The sequence below is a fragment of the Geospiza fortis genome, unplaced genomic scaffold (assembly GCF_000277835.1).
Source record: "Geospiza fortis unplaced genomic scaffold, GeoFor_1.0 scaffold318, whole genome shotgun sequence".
Taxonomy (NCBI): domain Eukaryota; kingdom Metazoa; phylum Chordata; class Aves; order Passeriformes; family Thraupidae; genus Geospiza; species Geospiza fortis.
In genome coordinates this window covers 742,450-768,362 of record NW_005054371.1, presented here as the reverse complement: position 1 = coordinate 768,362, position 25,913 = coordinate 742,450, and the positions used below count along the sequence as shown (strand labels likewise).

Sequence of the window (25,913 nt, the reverse complement as noted above, 5' to 3'; positions counted from 1 at the left end):
GAGTGTGAAATGATTCACAGTACGTACTAGAGGGGAGTTTGCTGTTGTATGGAGACTATTTCTTATAAGAGTTTTTCTCCTCTGAATCTTCTGCTTTCTTTCTTTCTGTGTATCTGCTGATGTTTACAGCATCTGAATAACAGATCAAACAGATGCTTAGTGCTTGGTTCATGTCATTTAGAAAGGTATTTAATTGTATTTGTGCAGAGGGAATATGTTCAATGCAGGTGTTTATGTTGGGCATTTGTGGGTTTTCAGTGGTACCTATAATTATTTAAATTGTAGGTATAGTGTAGGTATGTAATTCTTTAGCTGTTAGTCTCTAGTTAGCTCAAGCAGATGATCAAGTTTCCTAAATCTGTGTCAGACATTATTATCTTTTGTTGTACAAGTTGATTTGGGGTCTAGTAAAGTAGATCAGTATTGTAATACAATTTATTGAGGTGCCAAAAAATGTGTGAATATGGAATGGGAGTTAACCATCTATCACTGTTAACCTGTGGAAGAAGAGTGGGGAAGAGACTTCTATCCACAATTACCTGCCTTTCCACCCCCAAAGGCTCTGGGGTTGGATTCTGGGCATTTGCAGTTCTGAAACAAAAAAAGCATTAAACTTTTGCAAATTACAATTTTCATAAATATTTCTTGAAATCTGTACTAGTCTCATAAATACTGTTTTTCTTTTGATGAAGTTTGAGAAATCTTGTGATAATGGAATCAACAAGATGGGGCAGAGCAATTACCTTATATTATCTATATTCTTTTTTTTTTGTTCAAAACAATAATGTAATGTTTTCTTTTTACAGATGACTATGGATGAGAAATATGTGAACAGCATTTGGGATCTTCTGAAAAATGCAATCCAAGAGATTCAGCGTAAGAACAATAGTGGTCTCAGTTTTGAGGAGCTGTATAGAAATGCTTATACAATGGTGTTGCATAAACATGGTGAAAAACTCTACACTGGACTAAGAGAAGTGGTCACTGAGCATCTAATAAATAAGGTTTGTCCATTTGTCAATTAAAAAAGAAGTGTCTTATGTGCAAGAATTCTGAACAGTTATTTAAATGGCATAAAATCTAACTTTATTATGTTACCTTGTGTTGCACTTGTGTAGCTTCTCTCAAAAATGGTAGCATAGAGCTAACATCAAGCTCAGATGATTTCATGTTTCTGGTACTGTTTCTGGTAAATTACTGATGGAAGGCAGACCATAGGAAGCACTTGAAAGAGTGTAAGAGGAAACAACTGTTTTTTTTTTTGAAGAATGACTGTTAAGAGCTGAGAATTATTTTTAACAATTTGTGTCATTTTTGATGGCATTTTGTGACTTTTGTAGGCCACATTTTGTCTTGTTTGCCAGTCAGTTTTTTTCATCTGTGGAACAAATAAATACCAATGTAAGAGCTTGTTTTCTATAGGCTAATGAACTAATTCCCAGGTTAATGAGACAGTTGTGCTGGGATTATGCTCTTTAAAGAGGCGGTAGGCACTGTTCAAAAACAGCAACTCAGCAATAGCAAAAGTCCTGAGTAGCTCACATTCTGCCATGTCAGCCTTTGCAAAACCATGTAGGTCAGTCAAAATGACATGCAGAAACCTTCTGAAGATCTGTCATCTGAGAGAAGGAATCTTCAAGTCTTGTGTTAAACCATGGAACCACTTCTTTAGTCTTTGAGAGAAGTTTAGAATTGATTAATAAATATGTAAATGGAAGAAGTTGGAAGTTGCTTTTTAGGACTCCAGATAATATTTCATGGCAATAGGATTCTAAGCCTGTGGGAGATGCCAGTTACTCCTTATGGTAACATCCATAGCAGAGAGATATGTGTCTACTTTGATCCCATATTCTGGCCATGCTTCAGATGGAGTATCAGATTTTTGTCCTGTTTCTGGCCATGCTTCAGATGGAGTATCAGATTTTTGTCCTGTTTTTACAAGATCTGAAAAGGAAACTCAGAGACCATCATGTGTCTTGGATGATTACTTGTGGCTGAATTACAGAGAATGGATGGGAGATTTATGGCTAAATAATGCAGGATGCTTGGGGACTTTTTTAGTATGTTCCAACTGGAATTAACTGCTGTGGCAGAGAAATGTGTTATTTCTTTTCTAAAATCCTAGTTTTCAAAGGTGTGATCCAGATAAGTGGATAAAACTGCTTTGAATGTGGGGCTTTTTTACTGTGTGCACCAGAGGAGACATCCTCTATGAAGTGGTTAAACAATTTGCAGTTCTTTTCTATAATTGTAGCACATCTGTGACTCTCAAAAACTTCTGGTTTCATTATCTGTGCATTCATAATCTGTACCATTCATATAAAATGTGGCAAATGGCTGAGGCTTTTTTTTGCCTTGTTCTTGTATATGTCTATGCACTTAATAATTTGTGACTCTAAACTTTTATTATTCCTAGGCTTTAGTTTATCCTGGTTTAATTTGATGGGTGTCTTTTTATCTTTGTTCCTGGGTATTCTGCCACTTATCTTAGTTCCTGGCTATTTTGCATATTAAAAACTATGCGTTTGCAGAATTAATTATTCTGAAGTGCTGATTGTGGCAGGCTGACAAAAGAGCAGAAGGTTCTGAGTTTGTAATTTCAGTGCAGAGGCTGAGAGGGCTGCACAGATAGCAGTGCAGAGAAATGCCTTTCTGACACTTAACATTCCTGTATCTGGTCATTTAAATAACATCTTCTCTGATGACCAAATATTCTGATCTTTAATGTGATTAATCAAATTATATCCATGTGTGTGGGTGATCAATGATGACCAAAGCTTTTGCAAATAAAAAGGTTTAACTGAGTTTTAGTAGTTAATTGCTATAGAGTTAAAAAGGCTAAATTATTCTGATTATGCCAGCCTGTAAAATAATCCAAGGCAAAGACTAAAAAAATGTGATTTATGCCAAAAATTTCTGAAAAATAACAAAAACTTATAGAGGCTAAAAGCTACTGCTTGTCCCTTTTGAATGTTTGCTTAGACAAATTATGTTGAGGCATATATAGATGGAAGTATGGAAAAAAACTGCACTGTTTATCAAGAATAGCATCAGTTCTATAATGACATCTTCTGTTTGAGCCATTAGTACTTGTAAGATAGATGAAAAATGAGTTTTGTTTAACCTCACGTTTTGTCATAGGAATTTTAGCAAAATCTTTTATGTTCACTGTCCCTTTCCAAGAGCAATTCTCTGATAAATTTTAAGTAGCTAATGAATGATAAATGATCTCATCACAAGTCTTTGTAAAACTTCTATTCAGGGATTCAGTGGTGGATACTAGAATTTAGAAGAGGGGGATTATGCCAACTGAAATATTGTTCATTAAATTCTTTAACTTTTATAAAAATGGGAGTGTTCACAGATGAATAGATTTTACTGAAGAACTATACTCAGTTCAGGGAGCACTGCTGAGGAGCCTACCCCAAATTTGAAACTTTATTAATCCTTGAGCCAAAGCTGTCATTTGCTGCCCACATCTCCAGGTTATCTTCTTAGAAAAAGCTTCATTCTTGTGGTATTCCCGTCATGCTGGTTAATCAGCAATAGATTAAGAGACTAGGTAGAGGCAGTGTATATTTTCAGTTGTTTTTACAAATAGTTTTAAAGCTTGGAAAACATTCCTTCATTTTTGGTGAGGCATGGTTAAGAGCTGTATTTATGATTTATGCTAATATAATTGCCAGGTGAAAGTTGTGCTTATTCAGCATTTTAATTAGCAATCAAACACTAATGAGAAAAGTATTTAACTTCTCAACAAGAAAACAGTACAATGCACTGCCTTGACAGCTTAATTGTAAATAAAATAATAGTTGCAAATATGATCCATACAAGGTGTGTGCAAGCAAGTTATTATCAAGAATGCTTGGTTTCAGACTTGCAGACCCCAGTGGTTTGCAGTTCCAAATCACCCTGTTCTGGCTGTAGTAAGAAAGGCTGTAAATGCTGCCAGGTGCTCTGCATCACTGAGACAAGTCAGCTCTCTTGAGCTACCTTGCTTTTACTACAGGGTAGGAACATGCTAAAACTTGTCTTTACCTGTGTATTGACATCATTATTTAAGTATGGTACATGTAGAGCTATTTAAAAATACTCTTGAATTTTGAAAGTACTGAAACCTTTCATCTTAATTCAAGTATTTAATTCCTGTGCCTCTGATACTTCACTGATTTCTCCCTTTCTTGCCCATTGACAATCTTGTAGCTTGATGTGGATGGTCCTCCTTCACACTTCTCAAGCCTAGTATGTTATTACATCACACAAGTGTTTTTAAGTGTTTTTAAAACACACAGAGCTTAGTTTACAGCTCTCTAAACCATTTGATGATAAGCAACATCATTTGTGTTACAGTAAAAACAAGTTAAAGTTTAAAAGTTTACAGGATAATATTTTTAATGTTCATTTTATGTATAAGTCAGTGGGGCCCAATAAAGGGCATCCCAAAATCCTGAGGGAATTGGCTGATGTAGTGGACTTGAGAAGTCATGGCAGTCAGGTGAAGTTCCAGGTGACTGGGAAAGGGGAAACATTGTACCCATATTTCAGAAGTGTAGAAAGGAGGACTCTGGGAACTCCAACCTGTCACTCTCACCTCTGTGTCTGGGAGAATCATGGAGCAGATCCTCCTAGGAGCTATGCTGAGGTACATGGATGACAGGGAGGTGATTTGGGACAGCCAGCACAGTTTCACCAAGGGTGAGTCTTGCCTGGCCAACCCAGTGGCCTTCTATGAAGGAGTGACCACATGAGTGAACAAGGGAAGAGCTACAGATGTCATTTCTCTGGATGTCTGTAAAGGTTTCAACATGGTCCCCCATAACCTTCTTGTGTCTAAATTGGGAAGAGATGGATTCAATGAGTGGAGTTCAATGGATAAGAAATTGGTTGGGTGGTCACACCCACTGGTTGTAGTCAATGGCTCAGAGTCCTGATGGCCATCAGTGGCAAGTGGTGCCCCTTAGGGCAGGTTCAGTACCTGCTGTGTCAGAGTAACAGTACAGGCACTGAGAGCACCTTTGGTCAGGGGGGCACAGAGCTGCTCAGTGCAGGAGTGGGGTGCTGGTGCACGTATAGGCTGAAAGAAGTGTGTCTACTCTGGGACTTAAAGTTATGTCTGGGGTCCTTTGCAGGCTTTAAAATTTTCTGTCTTAGTGTTGCTGAGAAAAAGGAGAGACGAGAGTCATCTCCATCAGGGAGTTTGAAATTATTTCCATAGTATCAATGAAATAGGGAGGAATGACACAAGAAGTTGTGTAGGAGGCAAATTACCTACTGAGCATTAGAGTGAGCCTGACTGGCAATGTATGAGTGTTATCTGCCTTTATATTTTCTTAATGATGTTTTCAGATGATCTTGAGCAAGTCTGCTATTATGTGGAGGGCAAAAGGATGTGAGGGAATTGCTCGAAAGTGTGTAACTGTTGAGAATCCCCCAGTATTCTTCAGTGTTTGTTTTTTCCTTTTAGCAGTAGGATAGCAGCTGCAGGGATGAACAGACATTTCTGGTAGTCAGTCCATTAACCTACTTGGGACTCCTAAGATTTTAGAACACTGTATTTTAGACTGCTTGGATTTTTCTAAAAGAAACTCTATAATAAAAGTTCTGAGAGCTTGAGGCCTTGGTTCAGAAAGTGCTGTTCTGTACTGCTCCTCCCCTCAGGATGTTCTGGCTGTCCTTACAGTAGTGGAAATTACATAATTGAACTATTTGTGCTGCTGCATCAGGCCAGGCACTGTAAGATAGAAATAGTAGACCATAAGTCTTCTTTATGTACACTTAATCAAGAGTTACTTAAAGGTATTGAAAGCTTATGCCAACAAACTACTATTATTGGGGGAAGGTTTCTGTATTTCCTGAAGACCTGTATTCAGTAGAAAATACAGTTGGGCCTGAAGTTACACACAGAATGTCATCCTTGTAACTATCAGAAGACCTTACATGTATTACAGAGTTGCTAATTTATTTTCAAGTCCCTCTGTATATGGACAGTCCCATTTAAGCTGGCTCTCCCTGCAATTTACTTCATAACTGCAAATACTGTCACAGAAATCACCACAAGCTCAGCTATTTTAAAGTAACATTCTGCTGATAAAAATCTTTGAGATTTGAAATTTTCTAAGGCTGTGGCAGAGCAGCAGCTGTGCGTCCTCTTTGTTCAAAGAGTGTGAGTATGCACATTTTTTTACTTGAGATCATTTTTTCTACCAAAGTGGTGTGACTCTGCACCTTTGCATGGCTAAGATGTTTTGTGCATTATAGCAGTTTCCCTGTAGTTTTGCTGAATTAATGGCCCATACAAGGAATGTGTTGAACACTTGTTAACTATAAAGTTGCTGTAAGTGATAATTTGCTTGGCAGTAGTTTGGTTGGCTTTTGTAGCAGCTGAAAGAATGGCTTTCCAAGCCTCTTCAACAGTTTCAAATAAACCTAGAAGAATGTCATTGAGGAGCTTCACGGGGAAACTCTGAAGGTACTTCTGTTGGACAGCACCCATTTCTGAGTTTCAGGCCCATTTCCAGAAATCCACGTGGCACACCATGTGGAGCCGAGGTGCCACTACTGCAGAATGTGCCAGCGTCTGCTTGGAAGCAAGTTGTCACTGCTACCTGGTGGCAGGTGTCCACCCCCTTCTGTGTGACTTGGCACTGGCTGGCCCAGCAGGGTCAGTGTGAGGGATGTGGAATGTGTGCAGTTACAAGGGCATGCTGCCTCTGTGTTGTCAAAGTAGAGGCTATCATAAAATTGATCTGTAATTACCCTTGGTTATTTGTGCTTATAATCTAATGCTTTGGTAAATTTTATCAGTGTGGATGAACTACCAAATAATGTTTATAAAGCTTTTCCATACTCACCAAAAAAGTGAAAGAAACCATTTCATGTTTGTTTCTCTTGTTCTGGGAGATTCTGCATATTCTTCACAAGTATGTCTGCTGAAGTTGTTTTTAGTGTGTATTTATGTTTTGGCTAAAAGCTTCCTGGACTGGGTGACAACAGAGCACGCATTTGGGAGACCACAGGGTAAATGATGATCATGATCAGAAAGAATGATGCAGTTAAACAGTGCTCATAACTGCATATTATGTTTTCCAAAAGCAAGGAGGAGAGGCCTTGCTCAGGTGTGCAGAGTAGGTGTTTGAAGATGTAAGAAAGCTTTGAACAACCTATGCATACCTATATTGCCTAGATGCAGTAACAAGGTGAATGTTATTGGGATAAGTTTCCCTCTTCCTTCTTCCCTCTTCTCTTTCTCCTCCTTCTTCCCTCTCCTCTTCCTCCTCTGCTCCTTCATTCCTCTCCTTTTCTCCTTCATCCCTCTCCTCCTTGAGACTATTGTGTTGGATGATGTTCCACACTGTGTCTCTGGTTTGCTCATCTGAGTTTGTGAGTGTGAACAGTAGTGTGGCAGACAGGATTCTGTCACCCTGGTTTGGCCTAATAACTTCATAAAACTGGAATGACAGAGTGCAGCCTGTCAGGTGAGTGCATGGGATGTTGGTGCAGTCTCTGGCTGCCTGGCATGTGTGTTTTGTTTTCCTGTTTGAATCTCTGTTCACTGAAATTTACACTATCAGCCAAGTATCAGTCCAAATCAACGAATGTGAACATTCTGTTTGGTTACAACAGAGGGCAGAATACATTTTGCATGTTATGTAAAAAGTCAATTCCCACATGTTATTAACTCTGGAACAATTTTTTTACATTCCCACAGATTTCTCTTTGACTTTAGTTTCAAGTTTGAGCACTGCAGTATATGCCTATTGGAAAAAAATCAAAATATGAAACTGGATGGGCTTTTTTTTATTAGTAGGGAGAGTAGTGGCAAAGAGGCATAAAATCTGAAGTTGATGAGACAGATTAACTTGCAAATTGCAAATACATTTATAAAAAATGAATATGACTTTTTTCTATGAAGTCTTGTTGTTGGTATTAATGTAGGAGTCTGATCTTTACCAAGCAATTGCTTCCTTTCAGAACTGTTGTTTGCTGTATCTTTATGCTATCTCAGCTTGTCTCTCTAAATGTCATCATGGCCAATTTTCCACCTGTACTTGTTCCTGTTTGTAGCATTTACTGCTACTACCCAATGTTCTGAAATGACTTGTGATAGTAAAATTACCAGCAATTGAAACACTATAACACAGGAAATGAAAGCTATGAGGAGTTGTCAAAGACTATTTTTAGCGTTTGAAACTTCAGGAATTCCTTTGAAATTTAAAACCCATGTTTATTTTGTTTCTCTTGTTTCTAGCATAATTTTTCTTTCTTATTTTTCCACAGAAGGGAAATACGAGGTAGGGATAGTCAGCGCCCAGGAAAAGTAAGAACCTGTAAAATTCAGGTCCATGGAAGAGCAAGAATTCTTGTGCTGAAACTAAGTTTGAGATTTAAATGCTGCAGGAGAAACTGACTTGAGTTTATGTCAAAATACCTTTTTTTCACTTCAGGTGCGAGAAGATGTGTTAAACTCCTTGAATAACAACTTTCTACAAACACTAAACCAAGCGTGGAATGATCATCAAACAGCAATGGTGATGATTAGAGACATCCTGATGTATATGGTGGGTATTCTGCTATTTCACACATTTCACAGTGTAGTAAATTGTCTTCTTACCGTGCTTACCAGTCTTCTTGCAAAGACTATTCTGTGTCCCTTGTTTTCAATTTTCTCTGTGCATGCCAGACTGCTACAGGTGTTTGACAAATTGTAATTGGATTTGTGTTTTAGATTAGATTATCTCATTATCACCTGAAAAATTGATCTAAAAAATATTTGAACTTTGCAGTTCTTAAAAAATAAGCTGGTCAGACCCATTCTGGCAGATTTTAGATGTCAGTTCAGGTAGTGATGTTTTCTTACTGTGGAAAGGACTATGGTGTAAAGCATCCTGAAACTTCCAGTGTGGTTGTTCTTTAAGCTTTAGGATTCAAAGAGGATAACTTTGCTTAGGTACAATGTGTGTCCTTGAATGTTAAATTGTAGATGGATCCTTTGCTGTTCATGAAGAACTTGTGTAGAATATTAAGCAGTGTACATAGAATGTGATTTTTGGTTGCATGCTTGCCATTTCTCACCTATAGCCAACAGAAAAGACTTTTATTTTTCAAGAGAGAAGGCCTAGCATTTTTGTGTCTGGATTGCGTTATGCTTTAGGTAGTTGGTAAGTATTAAATTTCCCATAATATTGGGGTTGTATTAGGATGCAAGAGAGTGTTTTTGCTTAGCTTCTAGACAAAGCTTTTGACTTCAAAAGGAAGTGTTGAGTTGCTGTGTTTTTTGTGTAAATTTTTTTTCCCTCTAAAGTATCCTAAATATAATAATTGATGCAGTACTTGACAGTGAAGGACATACAATAATGGACTTTTTTGGTCCAAAAAGCAGATGAACTGGAATTGTACTCTATCTGCTGAACAACAGGAGTTGAGATCTTGTCTTGTAGCTGTCAAAGATCTCATGCTGTGACTTTGACTGTGTTTGTATTAGCTGTGAAGTCTTCTTTGGTCAATAAGCTACTACAAGTTAAAGAATTTGAAGTAATTAGAGAATCACAAACAATTATTTTTAATGGATTTACTGGTTTTAATGGATTTACTGGTTGGAGGAATTGGTTTATTTCAGTAGGGAAAAGACCACATATCAAAAAATAGAGTGCTGGATAACATGCCATCAGTGACACTATGATTTATGTGCCAAAAGGAAGATGGACAGATTGTTTTGAAGATGTACTGTCCTTGCTAAGAGAGATCCTGGACTCCCTAATTTGTTTGTGAAAGACAAATACAAATCAATTGCTGCTAGCTGCATCTAGGCATATTCAAGAATATTTAATGATTAGATTAATCTACCAAAGGTAGTGGTGAATTTTCAGGAAGGTTAGAAGATGGAATCCAGAGCTTTCTAGGAGAACAGCTGTTGTGGTTTAGCCCAATATTATATATTATTTCAGCACAGGAGGTGCTGGATTGTCCAACGTAATGGATAATGCAATGTTATCTGCTGCTCTTAAAATCAATAAATTTCTGATCTTTCAAACAGTGGCAGAGAAAACTGGCTTATAAGCTTTCCTTGTTTTAGTGGCTTGACCAGTATATTAAAAGCCAAGGCCTTTTCTCTTTGAGGAAGCGTTGCCTGCTTCAGTTACCACTCCTGGGGGAGCAGGAGAGCTGTTTCCTGAGTGTTATTTGTAGTCAGAAGAGCAATGCCTTGACTTTGTTTTGAAGCCTGAGAATGCTGTTCAAACATCCAGCCAGCCTTGTCTTTTCCACCAAGATTTCAGGAGAAGGAAAGCTGCAGCATTCCTTCAAGTGTAAATTGAACTTTATTGGCTGTCTTTTAGATTGAAAACAGAATAATAAATAAGCTTGAATACCTCTGGACTATGTAGCCTTCTGTGTGCTGTTGACAGTTTCTAATGATTTCAAGTGGGTGTTCAGTTGAGCCTCTGCTTGACTAATTATTTGACTCCCACAGCTTGTTTTTTCCTTTTACCACAGAAACAGAAAAAAACTATCCACAATAAAATATATTTATAGTATAGTAGTAAAAATAGAACAAAATTTTCTTTCAAAATGCTTATATAAACTTAGGGGCACTAATATTTGTTTGCTAAACCTCTGTAATGCTTATGAGGTTTATAGTTAAATTTTTATATAATGTTTGTGGGGTTTATAGATAAAATTTTAATTTTTATTAGGTAGAATTATCTAATGTGAAGGTCTAATACAATGGGCAGTCTCCCTCCTTTGACTTAGAGGGACATGAGACAAATTGTCAGTAATTCATGTTTTGATTACAAATTAAAGAATAATCAATTATTTAAAACAGGACTACTTTACAAGATTTGCAGTTTCACCTTTGTCACTGGGATGTCCTCTTGAGTGAGACACAATTTTCTTCATTCACAAAAGACTAAGAGTAAAAAACATCCCAGTCTTGAACATGTGTTCATTCAAAAAGTTTGGGAAAGCTGCCAGTACCACAGAATTATAAAGCACCTGTGAAAGATCAGACCTGACTGCTTTTCAAAGAAACAATTTTCAAGAATTTCATAAAATAAAGAATGATTTGTCCTTACTTTCTGATGGTTGAGTCTGACTGACACAGAGGTTTATAATGATATGCTTTTTCATAAATAATTTATACATTTTTATTCAAGAAAATCTAATATAACTGACATTAAAATATTTTATCTAAAACCAGCACCAAACACTGTATAAACTGAGTCACCTGGCATTGTAAATTAATATGCTTGTGTTCTAGCAGGAGAAGTATCTGCAATTATCTTATGTTTGTAAGTAAAGCATGACCCAATCCTTCTCTTGTTTTGTAGGCCATCTCGATTACACATCAGTTTCAGGAAATGTACCTATTGCCCAACAGGCCACACTGTGACATCAGTGAAAGTAAAACATATAATACCCTCTTGAATTCTGGTCTTCCTGTCTTGAATTCTTGCTTCAGCCGAGTGACTTTACATCTTGAACATCTTAAACTAAATTGTATCTGTTTTTATGCCACAGTTTTTTTCCAACCTTGTTTCACCCATTAGCTGCTGTATGATTTAAGTCAAAACAAACACCTTTTCAACCCACCCTAATTTCTTTCCTTTGTTTAATTTTTCCTTTTTTTGTAAGTCAATACAAATAAATCTTCTTTAGGAAGGCATGTGTTTTGTACAGTGGGGTTTGTGCATTATGGTGTTTAATGACTAGAACACTTGCTGTTTGAGGCTACGGCAGGATTTCATTGTTCATGCAGAACACCCTCCACAAGACAATCTCAATTTTGCCTTATAGTTATGCTTTTAAAAATGTGTATTGCCTTGTCTCTTGTGATTGCTCTCTGGTAAAAGTCTGTTGCTTTAATTTCTGTTGCAGGTGTAGGATGAGGTTTTTGCAATCTTTTGCACTTATTGTGCAAGGTTTGTCTTGATTATTTTGAGACATTTCAGTTCCCTGACTGAATTTCAAGTTTATGTAGTTCCACTGAATTTTGTTTGATACAGCATGAGCTCTCTTCCTTTTTACATGTTTAGGCTGCAGTAATTGGTGCCAGAGTAGATATAATACACTGTAAATTCTGGCACTGTCTGTGACAAGCAGTGAAGCACTCAAGTCATGTGCTAAGCAGCATCTTTGCTGAGTCAAACCAGGTACTAAGATTTGGGCATTTCTGGAATTCAGCCTCACAGTGGCAGTGCAGGTAAACATACCTACAGTGGGCTTTATTTAGCTGCTGTATGGAATGGGAGCAGTGCAGGTGGAGTGTTTGGGCTTTTCTCCAAGCAGTGTGGATGTCTGTATTCTTAGAATGTCAAATGGAAACTGGGTTAAACTGGATTCTGTGGTGTCTCTATTGCTTGTGCTTGCTAAATTTAAAGCAATTTCAGGTATGCAAGTGCAGTAGTCACACCCCTGGCTGCATTACACGCCTATGGGTAGTGCCAGTTACACACTGTCAGAAGTGAACAATTGCTCCTGCAAATACAGCTGTGGATGTTTCAGAGGGCAGAGCATTCCCTTCTCATCTTGCTGTGCACAAAGCTGGTGTCTTTTTTTTAGGCCAGCACTGACAGGTTGGATATGGGAGTTTTGACAAATGACTCTCATTGTCCATGGCTTACACAGAAGGTAATAGAGAGAAGTGTTGTTTTTATTTCCAGAACTAGGCTCAGAGACACTTGGTGCGTACACAAGGGTGTCTGAAGGCTGCTGCATCATCCAGGTAGTGCATCCATGCAGAGATGGGTAAAATGTCCTACTGGTTCCTTACAGTGGGTGACTTCAGTTCAGAATTATTGTGGAGTGTAAGCAGGATTGTGATTCATCAATAATTGCTGTCTGAATCTCCATCCTTGTCTCCTGAAAGTTACTCCTACCTTTAAGCACCCACTGCTTTTCCCTATGGGAAGTGATTTCTGTTCAGTGGTGTGTAGCCTTGTCAGTCAAACCTGTTCCCAAACAGGGCTCTCTGGGATTTTCTTTTTTAGGCTGGGAGAGCTTCCAGCAAATGTGATCTGTTACCAAGGGTGAGCACATCAGCAGGATCAGAAATGTTAATGTTGCTGCTCTGGTTTGGGTATTGTTGAGAGGTCTGGCTTACTACAGAGGCTGCTGATAAACTGAGAGGAGTCACTCTTTCACAATGGCAGTGTTGAGCACTTCCACAACAGAAGCTATGCAGATGAGTCATGGCCATGGCTTTAATCCTTTTAGATACCCTGCTGCCTGTGCTTCAGAGGCCTGAATATTTTTTTAAAATAATAATTATATTCTTTTCAAATTATAGTATTAGACACTACATTTTAATTTGCTCTTTCATCTCTTTGAAAATGTGTTTTAAGCTTGTTTTACTTGAGAATCACATTTACTTCTGTTCTTGCTGTAAGCGTGTAAATAAGGAAGTGAAATAAACAACCCTGTTTCTAAAAACAGAAAAGCAAAAGTAACCTATTGCAAAGACTTAGCCCACCACACATCTCTGAACTGACTTCATGAGAGCAATTAATAAATGTTGTGCTTTGAGACAGCTGAGCTTGCTTCAGGAGCCACAGAGGAGGCATATCTGACAGGTTCCCATCTTGTTTTTTCATTTAAATTCAGGGCTGCCTGTCTGAAGGCAGAGAGTGGGAAATCACACACTAATTGCTGAACCCAGTGTTCTGCTTTCCTCTGGTCACCAAGTGGCAATCTGGCATATAATTAGTGTAGGAATAATTTTGCCATGTGAATACAGGTGCTACATGCTGGGCTGTCTCTTCCTTCTTGTTTTTTGAAATCGTGGAATTTATGCAAACTTGCAATTTTGGCATATTTTTTCCATAGTCTGAGCATAACATTTGTTCTTTTGATGGTTTCATTTTCCAGGTGTTTGAGTAACTTTACTCTTTAATTCTGTGTGTGATAAAGCACTTATGATAGTGATGGAACCAGTGGAGAAGCTAAACTTTATATTCATTTTCATAAATTAACCATCATCCTTTACAGAATTTGATTCTTTTTTAGTATTATTGTTTTTATTATAGCTATGTACATTCTTACAAAACTTCATCCTAGTCAGATTTGTGAGTGGGTACCAAGCTCCTAGCTTTTTCTAATGCCATTTTCCTGATGCTTAAATGGTAGCAAAGCAGAATTTTTAGTAATTGCCCAAACTATGACATAAGAGAAATGGATTATGCCCTGACAGAAATTAACAAAAATAGTGATTGCTCATCTCAGAAAGGGGTTGTAAAACCTCACAGATTTTCTGTTCTTAATATTGTTTTAAGTGGCCTGCCCCAGTAGTGGCTATTAATCAAATACATGCATTTTCTGTCTGCTTTAGTATTGACTTTAGTAATAGCCTTTCTTTTTTCAGAGTTAAGTTGGGAGAGAGGAATAGGAAAGAAGAGACAAATTGTTGGAGCATTTCTTTGGGTAGCAGTAAGAGACTCGGGGTCTGCTTAGCATTCCCAGTGAAATCTGTCTGATGGATTTTGGACTGTGCAGTCTTAAAAATGCTGATCTGAGGATCAGTGTTGGTTTTTAAATGTAGGTGCATAAAAAATGGGTAGTTGAGGAGCTTGATCCTTCCCACAGACAGAGATTATATTGGGAGGTAGAATTTAAACATACATGGAAATGTAAAAAATATTTTCTTCTCTTCCTCTTCTTTTTTTGAGGAGGAGGTGGTATATGGGTGAGATTATAATGAAACATAACAAAGTTTTGAAATATTGCTCAAGTGGAAGGAAATTTAATTTGGGGAGGGTAGAGGGAGGGATGTCTACAGAAATCTTATGTACAATTTTGCAGTACTAATCCATAAAGATTTTGATTGTAACTCTTTTTGTTTTGGCTCTATATTTGCTGCTCTTTATCTAATGATGCTGTTTTAGGAAATTTCACTGAGTATTGAATATCTTTTGCCTAAAAGGAGTGGTAGGAAGATGCATGGAGGGGAGGGGGAAGTTAAATTTTTTTTGTTTAAAAGATCAAAAGAGATGGAAGGGTTTGAGTAGGCAAGTAAAACCTCTTGCAAATAGTGGCATGCATTTAGTCAGTGCTTGGAGACTCCTCTGCACCCAGACTAAAAAGTGAGTGTAGATCTGCTATGGCATGCTTTAGTCATAAATGCTGTGCTTATACTCCTAAGCCAAACAGAACTTCCAGTGTAAATGAAATTTTGGAAAATGGGACTGATTTTGCATCTTGAGGGGTATACATAATTTCTTTCTGTTAAGAGAAAAGATACATTTGGTCATATTTCCAATGTGGAGAGGCAATCAGTCTCTTGTATTTTTGAATAGCATTGATGCAGTGAATTCACAGTTTTATTGCTGTTGATGCCCTTGCTGCAGGACCGGGTGTATGTGCAGCAGAACAACGTGGAGAATGTCTACAACTTGGGCCTGATCATTTTTCGAGATCAGGTCGTGCGTTATGGCTGCATCAGGGATCACCTGAGGCAAACTCTGCTGGATATGATTGCAAGAGAGAGGAAAGGAGAAGTTGTAGACAGGTAAGATGTTTGTAAGTGGAGTCTTTTGTTGTAAATAAGAGCTGTCAGTTTTTAAAGAGTGACTCAAGAACATACACAAATAATGTGTTATTTAAGATCACATTTGTGACTAAAATTTCTTCATATTCTGGAGTAACGTATTTCTTTTTGTATTATATTTTAGCACAATGGCAAACAGGGAATATAATTGATAATATAATTTTCAATATTTACCTTGCTACTCTACCTGCATTTCTGTGACTAAGATTGCCCAACATGCAATTCAGGAAAAGCAAAAGACTCCCCAGCTACAGCTGTGTATTGTCCCCTACTGCCAGAAAGTGGAATTTTTTTCTAGATGCAGTTCTTTTGTTTTCATTAACTTGCTGATACATTTGAATTTTAATGGAATTTATTTTGTGTTCAGCTGGGTTTTTTTTCATTTTTTTAGATTTTTGTGTAGTTGGTTTTTTTAAAACAGCTAGCCATCCAAAAACCTCAAACTTTGCATAGCAACTTCCATGTGTGCAGTTGTTTTGAAGTTGCAGTTGCTCAGTTCTGACCTATGTGTGCAGTTTTCTTTGAAGTACTATTGTGGGTTAATTTCTTATATATTAATATATATTCTTCATAATTTTATGGCTTAGTGGAACTTGAGCTGTTTGTCCCTGTCATTGCATTTAAAATACTTTATAAACATTGTCAGCTCTTTAATTTTGAACAAAACCAAACAACCTTGCTTGTGTAGTGTTCCAGAAAATGCCATGTACCAAACAGATTAAATGGACTTTCTATTGCTACATTTTATTAAAGTTAATACTGTGTTATGAGTTGTTATTCTGCTGTGTACTCTGTCTTACAACCATGTAGATTTCTCAAGTTGTTAACAACTTACTTTTTGGCAGAGGCGCAATAAGAAATGCTTGCCAGATGTTAATGATTCTAGGTCTTGAAGGAAGGTCAGTCTATGAAGAAGACTTTGAGGCTCCATTTTTGGAGATGTCTGCAGAATTTTTTCAGGTACAGCAATATTCTAATACCATATTCGGAATGCTGTTATAACTCTCAGACCTCTGAACTGTCAGATTTGATGGTACTTTACATACTTGTTGCTTTTCCGATGAGTATGTCCATCTCCATTAAATGAAATAAGAAAAATAATCACTAACTTTGCAGGGAAACGTAACAGATTTTACAGAATCAGCATAATTTGAATGTAGTTTTGAGTTATAGGTGCCAATGACATGTACAGTAATCATCATGCTAATCTTGTGCCTGCTTTAGATTATTTCATGTAGCTTAGTCTACATCTGCTTTGCCCTACAGTCTTTTTGAAATGCCAGTAGCATGAAAGGTTCAAACTGTTTCAGGCTGGAAACCTGTCAAACTGCCTTTGAGGAAACTTTGATGCCTTCATAGTTTTCACATTTGTGAGGGTTTTTTTGTAATGAAATAAACCAAGTCAAGGAACTAAGCATATCCAAGTGGCTCTCCAGTTGTTGATCAACCACCAAATAATACATTCCAAATATTTTCTGAGGGTTTTTTTTTGTGAGATACTTGGAGGAGGAAAGCCAGTTAAGTGCTTGTTAATAAGCACTTAATAAGTAAAATCATGTTAAAAATATCTAGATAAGGTAATTTGTGAGTCTCCCATTTCTTATGCAGGATCAATTGTCATATGCTCTGATCTCCTAACTTCCTAGAAAAACAGAAGCATATGTTGCACAGCTATTTAAATGTCAGCGTTCTGTTTTTCATTGGTGTTTATATAAAATTAGGAAAAAGAACTACTTTCATTTAAGTTCTATTACTTAGCTTTGCCTGAAAAATAAGACATCTTTTCTCCAAAGACTCTGCTGACCAGTATGAATAAAAACAATTGGACATGAAATAATGGGCTCAGCATTGTCACTAATGAGAATAAGGAGAACTACCATCAACTGGTATTTGGAAGGAATTTTTGATCCTTCCCTTCCCCCATCTTTGTTTTCTTTGAACCTGTGGCTAAAACTGTAGTTGGTAACTGGAAACTAAGTTGGCTTGGGTTGTTTTACTATGAAAAATACATTGTTTTTATTTCATGTACCCCCTTACGTAACACATTAGTATAATAAACCTTTATTTTGTGTTAAGTGTGTATGTGAATCTTGCATGTGTTGGACATGCTGTGTTTTGATTTGAACTTGCTTATAAATGCTGATCTGACATGCTTTCTTTTTACTCTTTACAAAAAAGTCTAAAATATTAATTTGTGTTAATCACAGATGGAAAGTCAGAAATTTTTAGCTGAAAACAGTGCTTCTGTATATATAAAGAAAGTAGAAGCTAGAATTAATGAAGAAATAGAGCGGGTGATGCACTGTCTGGATAAATCAACAGAAGAACCCATTGTGAAAGTTGTTGAGAGGGAGCTTATTTCCAAGCATATGAAAACTATAGTGGAAATGGAGAACTCTGGGCTAGTTCATATGCTGAAAAATGGGAAGACAGAAGGTAAGACTGCATCATTTGTGAGACACAAATGCTTCTGATACTGCTTATTGTTTTTAAACATGGGATAAGTCAAGCTTAACATCTGTGTTTCTGTGTAATCGTGAAAACATTTAGTAACTGTGTCACGAACATCTGAAAATATTCAGTGACTATTAGGTAGCTCTTAAAACAGAGCCCATACACTTAACTTGTTTCTGTTTAGTACCAGATACAGGTAGTTTTTTGGTAAACCAAGTATCTCATAAGAAATATGAGATACTATTGAATGCTACTGAATTTAATACTGAATACTGTTGTAGTGGTTTTTGTCACCAGTTGACCATGAGCCATTTTATTTTATTATTTCCATTCCTCTAATATGCATTTGTGAAAATGCATCACATTTTTTTGGCCCACAGGCAGTTATTTAAAAAGTGCTTGTGTAAAAGACTTAAACAGAAGCATTGCAGGACCAATTCTTGGGGAGAGGGTGTTGTTGCAGAAAGGAGTTGGCTCTTTCTAAGGATAAGAAGCAGCTTATTGAAGTGGTTGAAACAGAAGGGCTTGGCTTGATTTGTTTTTCCCTAATAGAGGTTAATGTGGGACAGAGTGAATGAATGAAAGTATTATGGAAATAGAACCTAAGTTTCTGAAGCAGCATAACGAAGAGAGAGATTGTAGTATCTATATTTAGAAATCAGTGCTCACTCTAAAGCCATGAGAAATGGGGAGCAGCCTTGCTGCTCAGATTAATGGCCTTTGTTCATTAAAGCAGCTTCACAATTACTAGGTGATACTCAGAGCACAAATTGAGCACATTTCCTAGCTGTAAAAAAGAATTACTCTGTTGAAAAAGAAAGTGATAATACTATACTTAACACTTTCTTCTCTAATATCCAGTTTAGATAACCTTCAGGCTGAGGGTGCAAGGATATTGAAGGGTGTTCATAAAATACAGGAATTTGTTTAACTTCTATAGGCCTTGGTTTGATTCAGCTAACTAGTAGAGTGGAAATGCTGCTTTGTGAAGATGAGATTTTTCACAAAGGTACAAGGATGGATTGTTCTTTTGGAAAGCAATGTTTAGCCTAAACCACTTCTCATTATTTTAGGTGGATGAAACATAATAGTGTAAAAGTGTATGACTGGTTTTAAGACAAATATAAATTAAACTCTTAGGTTTTTACCAGTTTTTGCTTTTAATACAGACAGAAACAAGCATCTCATTAGTGCTGTCCTGTTTGGTTTAACTTGCTTTCAAAAAAAAAAAGTGTTGGATGCAATGCTTGATTTTGGGAATGATAATCTTGGAAGCTACTTTCTTAAATACCCCTGGAAAGCATAATCTTGCTGAAGGTCTAATAGGTTCGCTATCCTTTAGAATTAGCATCATCTGTTGCTGGCCTGGAGGTCAGCAATGACAGGTTCCCTGCTACAGACAACCTAGAATAATTGAATACAGTCTTTGCTTTTCATTTTGGTGCTGCTGCAGTCAGCATCTTGTCAGGGCTAAAGGAGAGAGGAGATCAGAAGAATCTGGTACCTGAGCTGTTACAGAGTGCTTTCTGTGGCTCAAGAGGCTGAATTTCAACTGTCAGCTTTAGCTCTGAGATGAATGAGTTACAGAAGTGTAACACACAGAGGTGTCCTGCATAATCTCTCATTCTTCCTTGCAGACCTTGCTTGCATGTACAAGTTGTTCAGCCGTGTGCCAAATGGTCTGAAGACAATGTGTGAGTGCATGAGCTCATACCTGAGAGAGCAAGGCAAAGCACTGGTTTCTGAAGAGGGAGAAGGAAAGAATCCAGTTGACTACATTCAGGTAGTGAAATACTTTAACTTCCTTTTCTTTCCCACATTCCCCACATTAGCAGTTCACCACATACACAATTTATAAGGTATACCTTAGTATCAATTCAAAAGGGGTTGTTATTAATAAGGTAAATTTATAAATGCTTTTTAATGTACATTCTCTGAATCTTCAGACATGTTTAGAACTTTTACTGAAATTGGTTGGAAAGCACATACTAAGTTTTTGTGCTTTTAGTACTTGCTTTTAATAAACAACTTACTCAGCCTAATTATCTAACTGCTGGAAACTTCTTGGATTTCCCTGAATGTTGTGCCTCCAGAGTGAGTTGTATGTCTACTGACAAATAGCTTTATAGTGTCCACTTTGTTTAATATTATGTAACATTAGCTATCAGTGTTTATTGAGGCAAAAATCACATGGCAATATTTCATGGCAAGCTTAGCTGTGACTGAGAGGTGAATGTGTTTATCAGTCATAACAAATTACTCATTCCATTCTCTGTCTCCATAAGAAGCAGAACAGCTCTGCATGTTAAAAGATGTGAGTGTTCTTTCTTGTTCTCTCTCACTCAGTAATGTGTACCATTAATTTATCAAGATCACAAAATATGCTTCAGAATTATTTGTCATCTTTTTTCTTCCATTGTCTCTGAGAAGATGGTTTGAAATTTACATATAAAACCTTTAGAGTTTATTGAACCTTAAAGCTGTGTTTCTATAGCTGGAAGATGTTTTATATTTCTTGTGAAAGTGTGTATTCATTAAACATTGCGGTTTTCTAAAATGTGTGGTTCAAGTCCTTGTGTCTGTTCTTCATGAGAAACATTTAATGTATGTCTGTCAATCTGTGCTGTTTTGTTTGAAGACAATAACTTTGCTAGAACTGGTTACTTTTTGAAGAAGCCATTTGAGTATAAAAACATTTTTGATTGGATTATTAATTTTCTGGCAATGCTGAAGCAAACTTCTCACCAGGCTTGCACAATAATCACCCCTTCAAGGCCTGGTTAAAAAAAGAGAGAATGCCCTTGAAAAATTATTAGCTTTAATGATTAAGGATTCTTATATTTGTGGTGGTGTGATTTAAAAAAACCAGAACAAAACAGGGGAGGGGGGGTGTGTGCAAACTATGTGGAAAATAAGGGTCTGGATTACTTTGAAGTAATTTTAGCTCCTGATGGGCCTAAAGAGGTATCATAAAAAAGATAACGGAGAAAGACAGATCTAAAAACTTAATTATAAAGATAGTATCAAGGTTTCCTGTCACAAAGGTGGAAGGCAAAATGAGGCTGAGGAAGACTTGCCCATGTGCTTTGGCAGAGCTCAGCCCCTCAGTATGTACTCCAGCATCTCATGAAGATGTCCTGGGGCAGGGATTGACATTCAGACTGAAAAACCCCCAGAAAGGTTTATCCACCACTTCCACTGAGGGGATGGAAGCAGAGAGGAATATCTGTGAATTGAGAAAGCACCTTGCTCTTTTCATCTCAGCCATGTTCATGTGAATCTGTCAAGGACAATAGCACTAAGGAGACAGACACTGAAGCTGCATTAAACCATCAAGAAAAAAAAAATCCGTCATAGCTCAGCACTGCTTCCACAACATGACATCACCCTGAGCATAATTGGTGAGATGCTTGCAACAGCATTGCCAGGGGATTAGATTTAAAACTTTGTTATAATAGTTTGAAGGGATGTTGAAATGCTTTTGTAATTCAAGGTACTAACAGTTTCTCCTGTTTAACACCAGGTTGTTCAGATGGTGTACTCCTGGAGAGGAGACATGAGCTAACCTTGGTAAACAGAGAGATAGTGGGATTTACTTTGAATTTAAAATTTCTAATACGCATTAATTAGCCTGTCTAAAGATCATTCCTTTAAGTGAGATGGTGAGTTCCTAAGAAATATTACTACTTCTTTGAGTAATTCTTGAATGGCTTCTTTAAGTAACCTCATATGAATAATTTCTTAAGAACCTGAAGACATAAATATCACTTAACTTAAAGAGTTTTTGCAGGCAGTGGTTGTCCATGACAAATCTAACTCTCAAGAGTGAAATTCTCTCCCCCTGCCTGCCAAATGCTGTCTCAGTTAAAACCTATGTGTATCATATTTACTTAACAAGGTGCTCAGGGAATTTTAAGATTCTTCCCCCTTCTATACTCAGTTGCTTTAACCTTGGGTGGAGATCTAAAAATGATGCTGAGAGTCCAATGGTTTAGTTCAGAAGAGGTGGTTCAGTTCAGGACCCTGATGCATATATCTAATTTTCATATGCTCCCAGTGACTCCTAATGATCAGCAAGAAACACACAACTGAATAATTCAGAACATGTCCCTGGATTAAATTAGAGAGAAACAAACACTGACAAGTTTAGGCCTGTTGTTGCAGTGTGTTTTCTCCTCAAACTTGTTCAGTAGCTCTAGGGATGCACTTAATGGGTGCTCAGCCTCAGCTTTCCCCTATGCTGTGTTTATGATACTGACTTTGTCTGTGTTGTTTGGAATAGAAAAGGCTTAATGAGTGCAACAAATACCTCCTTTAAGTTGTTGATTCAAAAATACAGGAAGTCAACCTGTTTAACAAGGGTGTTTAAAAAGCTTTCTTAATCTGAGAAGGGCATTATAACAAACTGCACCAGTGTTTGGCACCAATATTTTAGCCAGTTTATGTGAAAATTGCTTCTATAAGAGATTCATGGCAGCAATAAAACCTTAAAAAGGCAAATGACATTTCAGATACTTTCTAACAATTCTGAACAGAGAGCATTGCAGAACCTCTGACTGTAGATCTGGTCTTCTCTATGGCCTCATCTATTATTATTGTTTCCCAGCTTACAACTTCACATCAGTGAAAATGGTTTTGCTTTCTTCTCATTTTTGACAGGGTTTGCTGGACTTGAAGAGTAGGTTTGATCGCTTCCTCCAGGAATCTTTCAATAACGACCGGCTCTTCAAGCAGACGATCGCGGGTGACTTCGAGTACTTCCTCAACCTCAACTCCAGGTCTCCAGAGTACCTCTCATTATTTATTGATGATAAGCTGAAAAAGGGAGTCAAGGGGGTAAGTATAAATCAGCTCAAAATATCATGCTTTTTGCTCTGTAAATTTGGATGGAATTAAACTAAGCTACTTTTCTAAGAATTATTTTTATATTAAGAGAAATTATAATTTTACCTTCAAAAAGGTGTATGTAACACATCTGAGCTCATAACACTCTAGATCTAAACTTACAGAAAAATCAGGCATTAGGAGGTCTTTGTGGCTTGTCACCTACCTCTGATGCAGCATACCTGAACTACTTATAGCAGGTGCTGCTATAAGTAAAACAATTAGGTTGTCAAAAAACAATTAGGTTGTGGTAGATTCTGCAGCTCTCTTCTTTTGAAACCTTATGTATCATTTCCTTAAGTACATTTATAGTTTAGCAGCTATTCTCATTATCTAATAATTTCTTTTGAAAATTAATTTGGTTAGAGAAAAGGGTTTGTCTTTGCTGCTTTTTACTGTTTTTTCATACCAGAGAACTATTACCATATCAGTCTTCTAGTTCTGATTACAACTCTTGCCTTCAGCCTTAGCTTCTTTCATTACTTTTTCTGAGGTACAGAATCCAGACTGGACAGGATGGTTCAGCTGAGGCTTCAGTTACTCTAAATAAAACTTAGTATTAGAGCATATAACTAAGGCTTTGGGAATCAAATAGTAAATTCTGGTTTTTTATGAAACAAATAATCATTTTATTTGTGTGGCGCTAGACAGGCTTTGCAAAAGATGTCTTAACAGTTAAAAGCTTTCATTCCAAACAAACTTTTCTACTCCTAATACTGATTTCCCTCATGCTGTTTTAAACTTACCCAGCAACTTTTACTGTAGTTACCAAATTCTACCCATTCCTTGTTTCCCTTTTCCCTTGCTCTTGCCTTTCCCTTCATTTTAGATTTATTTCTTATTCCACTTTATTGAGTTAGTGCACTGTTCTTTCGGCTGTCAATCATATATTGGACCAGTTTTGTTGGCTACTGTTAGACCATCTGCTGCTGTGAATTACTTGAAGTACTTGGGTTGTGTAAGACACTTGTGCTGGAAGATTAAAACCAGCAAATTATTTCTTTTACAGCTAACAGAGCAAGAAGTAGAAACTATATTGGATAAGGCGATGGTTTTATTCAGGTTTATGCAAGAGAAAGATGTTTTTGAACGCTATTACAAGCAGCACTTGGCAAGAAGGCTTCTCACAAATAAGAGTGTTTCAGATGACTCTGAGAAAAATATGATCTCCAAATTAAAGGTAAGACAGTACTTGCATACTTTTTTGGGATTTTTCTTTCTTTTTTGTTTTTCATAAATATGGTTTCTTCTGGTTTTACATGAGACATATAGATAATATAATCTTGATGGCTGCTAAATACAGAGCTGATTTTGAAAGCCCCAAAAGCTGATTTTGAAAGCCCTCCAGAAACTACAAAAGGTTTTTCAAGTATTTTCATGGAAATAAAGGAAGGAAGTAGTGAAAAGCCCCTCTGATGAGAGTGCAATCTAGAAAACAATTTTTTTTCTAAGTTTTTAAATAATAGGACAACTGCAGTGACTGAATTTGAAGACTATGTTTTGTCCTGGATTTTCCATTATTTGCAGTACAATTTTGTTATTGCTTGTATTGTTGTTTTTTAGTTGTCTCCATCAGCAGAGTGGTGGTAGTGCTCAATTCCTTTTTGATTAAGTGGTTTTAAAAAAAAAACAAACTTCGTATCAGTCTTTAGAAACACATTGTCCTTAGCTGAGTAAATACTGATTAAATAGAACCCAAGATGGAGAAGAAGGTAAAGCCTAAAATTGAACAGACCTTAAACAAAGTTCTATTGCAGCTTCTTCTCAAGTTGCATGATAAATGATTAGAGCACTTCTGAAGCAGACGGATCCTAAAATCAAACTGCACTGATGCTTATTTTTGAACTTCATATTCTATCAGTGAGCCAAGCCTGTTTGTATCAGATTTCTCCAAATTTCTCAGTATTAATTCCTTCTCAATTACCTCTCCACCACTTTGAGCCTGGTGATTCAGAAAGCGCAGGGCACACACGCATTTGCAAGATGAATCAGTGCATATGAAGTGCCCTCTTTTCTTACAGAGCTGCAGAGTGGTCAGGATGCTGAATCTAGCAGGCTTCCTTTCCCATGTATTCACAGTATATGTTAGAAATGGGCACACAGTCCTGCCTGTGCACATCTGTCCCTGTGCAGGTGTTCCTGATTCTCACAAGGCCTAGGAATCTTGCTGGGTAATCTGCAGTCAGCCTTCAAAATAAAACACACTCCCAGGACAACAGGGGTTTCCTTGCGATATAAATAGGGTTCATTCCCCTTTACAGAATTGTGCTAAAAGCAGGTGAAAGTGCATGTCTTGATTTGATAAGCTTTCACAGTTTTTTAATATGATATAGAAGTCTAAGACAAAAATGCAATAATGGAGAAAAGAGAAGAAACGTAAGTTAAGATCTGTGTAGGGTTAGATCTTTATATGATAGGAATCTTTTCTGAGCTCTGAATGTAATGCAAATGGAAATTCCAGTAACCAAAAGTACAGAAATGTAATTTTGGGGATTTATAAGCTAACTTTCGTCTTGCAGTTTGCCTGTCAGAAGCTTTATTATCATAGTGCTGGTACAACAAATAATTTTGTGTGCTTTTAGACTGAATGTGGATGTCAATTCACGTCGAAACTGGAAGGAATGTTCAGGGACATGAGCATCTCAAACACAACGATGGATGAGTTCAGGCAGCATCTTCAGGCAACAGGGGTAAGTGCTGGGGTCTGTGCTTGGCCTTTTGCTTCAGTACAAACCTTGCACCTGTGTCCACACCTGTGCTTCTTCATTTGTTGGAAAATGCGTGTGCTGAGAAGGACTTGGTCAGCTTGTACAGATTGTTCCTTTTTTCACTGTGTGTCTTATCTTATAAACTGTATCAGCATTTCCTGAAATGCCAGCATCAGCTGCGACTTCATCCACAGCTCAAGAAGTGCCAGTTCCATTCCATAAACTCTGAGTGTCCAAAGGGCTGCGCCGTGGCTGCGTGGCTCAGCGGCTCTGCCGGGCGGCACCGCCAGGGGGCGCCCTGTGCCCGCCCCCCGGCTGCCAGCTGTGCC

The 25,913-nt window shown here is 37.3% G+C and overlaps 1 protein-coding gene across 1 annotated transcript in view; it reads left to right on the top strand.

Moving 5' to 3' along the window:
• The first annotated feature begins 804 nt into the window (after positions 1 to 804).
• The window catches only part of CUL3 (cullin 3), a 36,593-nt gene continuing 11,484 nt past the window's right edge, over positions 805 to 25,913 (top strand). The window contains exons 1-9 of the mRNA XM_005424657.2: positions 805 to 1,004; positions 8,445 to 8,558; positions 15,339 to 15,499; positions 16,384 to 16,498; positions 17,746 to 17,974; positions 19,630 to 19,775; positions 22,652 to 22,828; positions 23,886 to 24,056; positions 25,459 to 25,566. Of these exons, the coding sequence (XP_005424714.1) occupies positions 807 to 1,004; positions 8,445 to 8,558; positions 15,339 to 15,499; positions 16,384 to 16,498; positions 17,746 to 17,974; positions 19,630 to 19,775; positions 22,652 to 22,828; positions 23,886 to 24,056; positions 25,459 to 25,566 (1,419 nt within the window). The 5' untranslated portion in view covers positions 805 to 806. The remainder of the gene's footprint in view (positions 1,005 to 8,444; positions 8,559 to 15,338; positions 15,500 to 16,383; positions 16,499 to 17,745; positions 17,975 to 19,629; positions 19,776 to 22,651; positions 22,829 to 23,885; positions 24,057 to 25,458; positions 25,567 to 25,913) is intronic.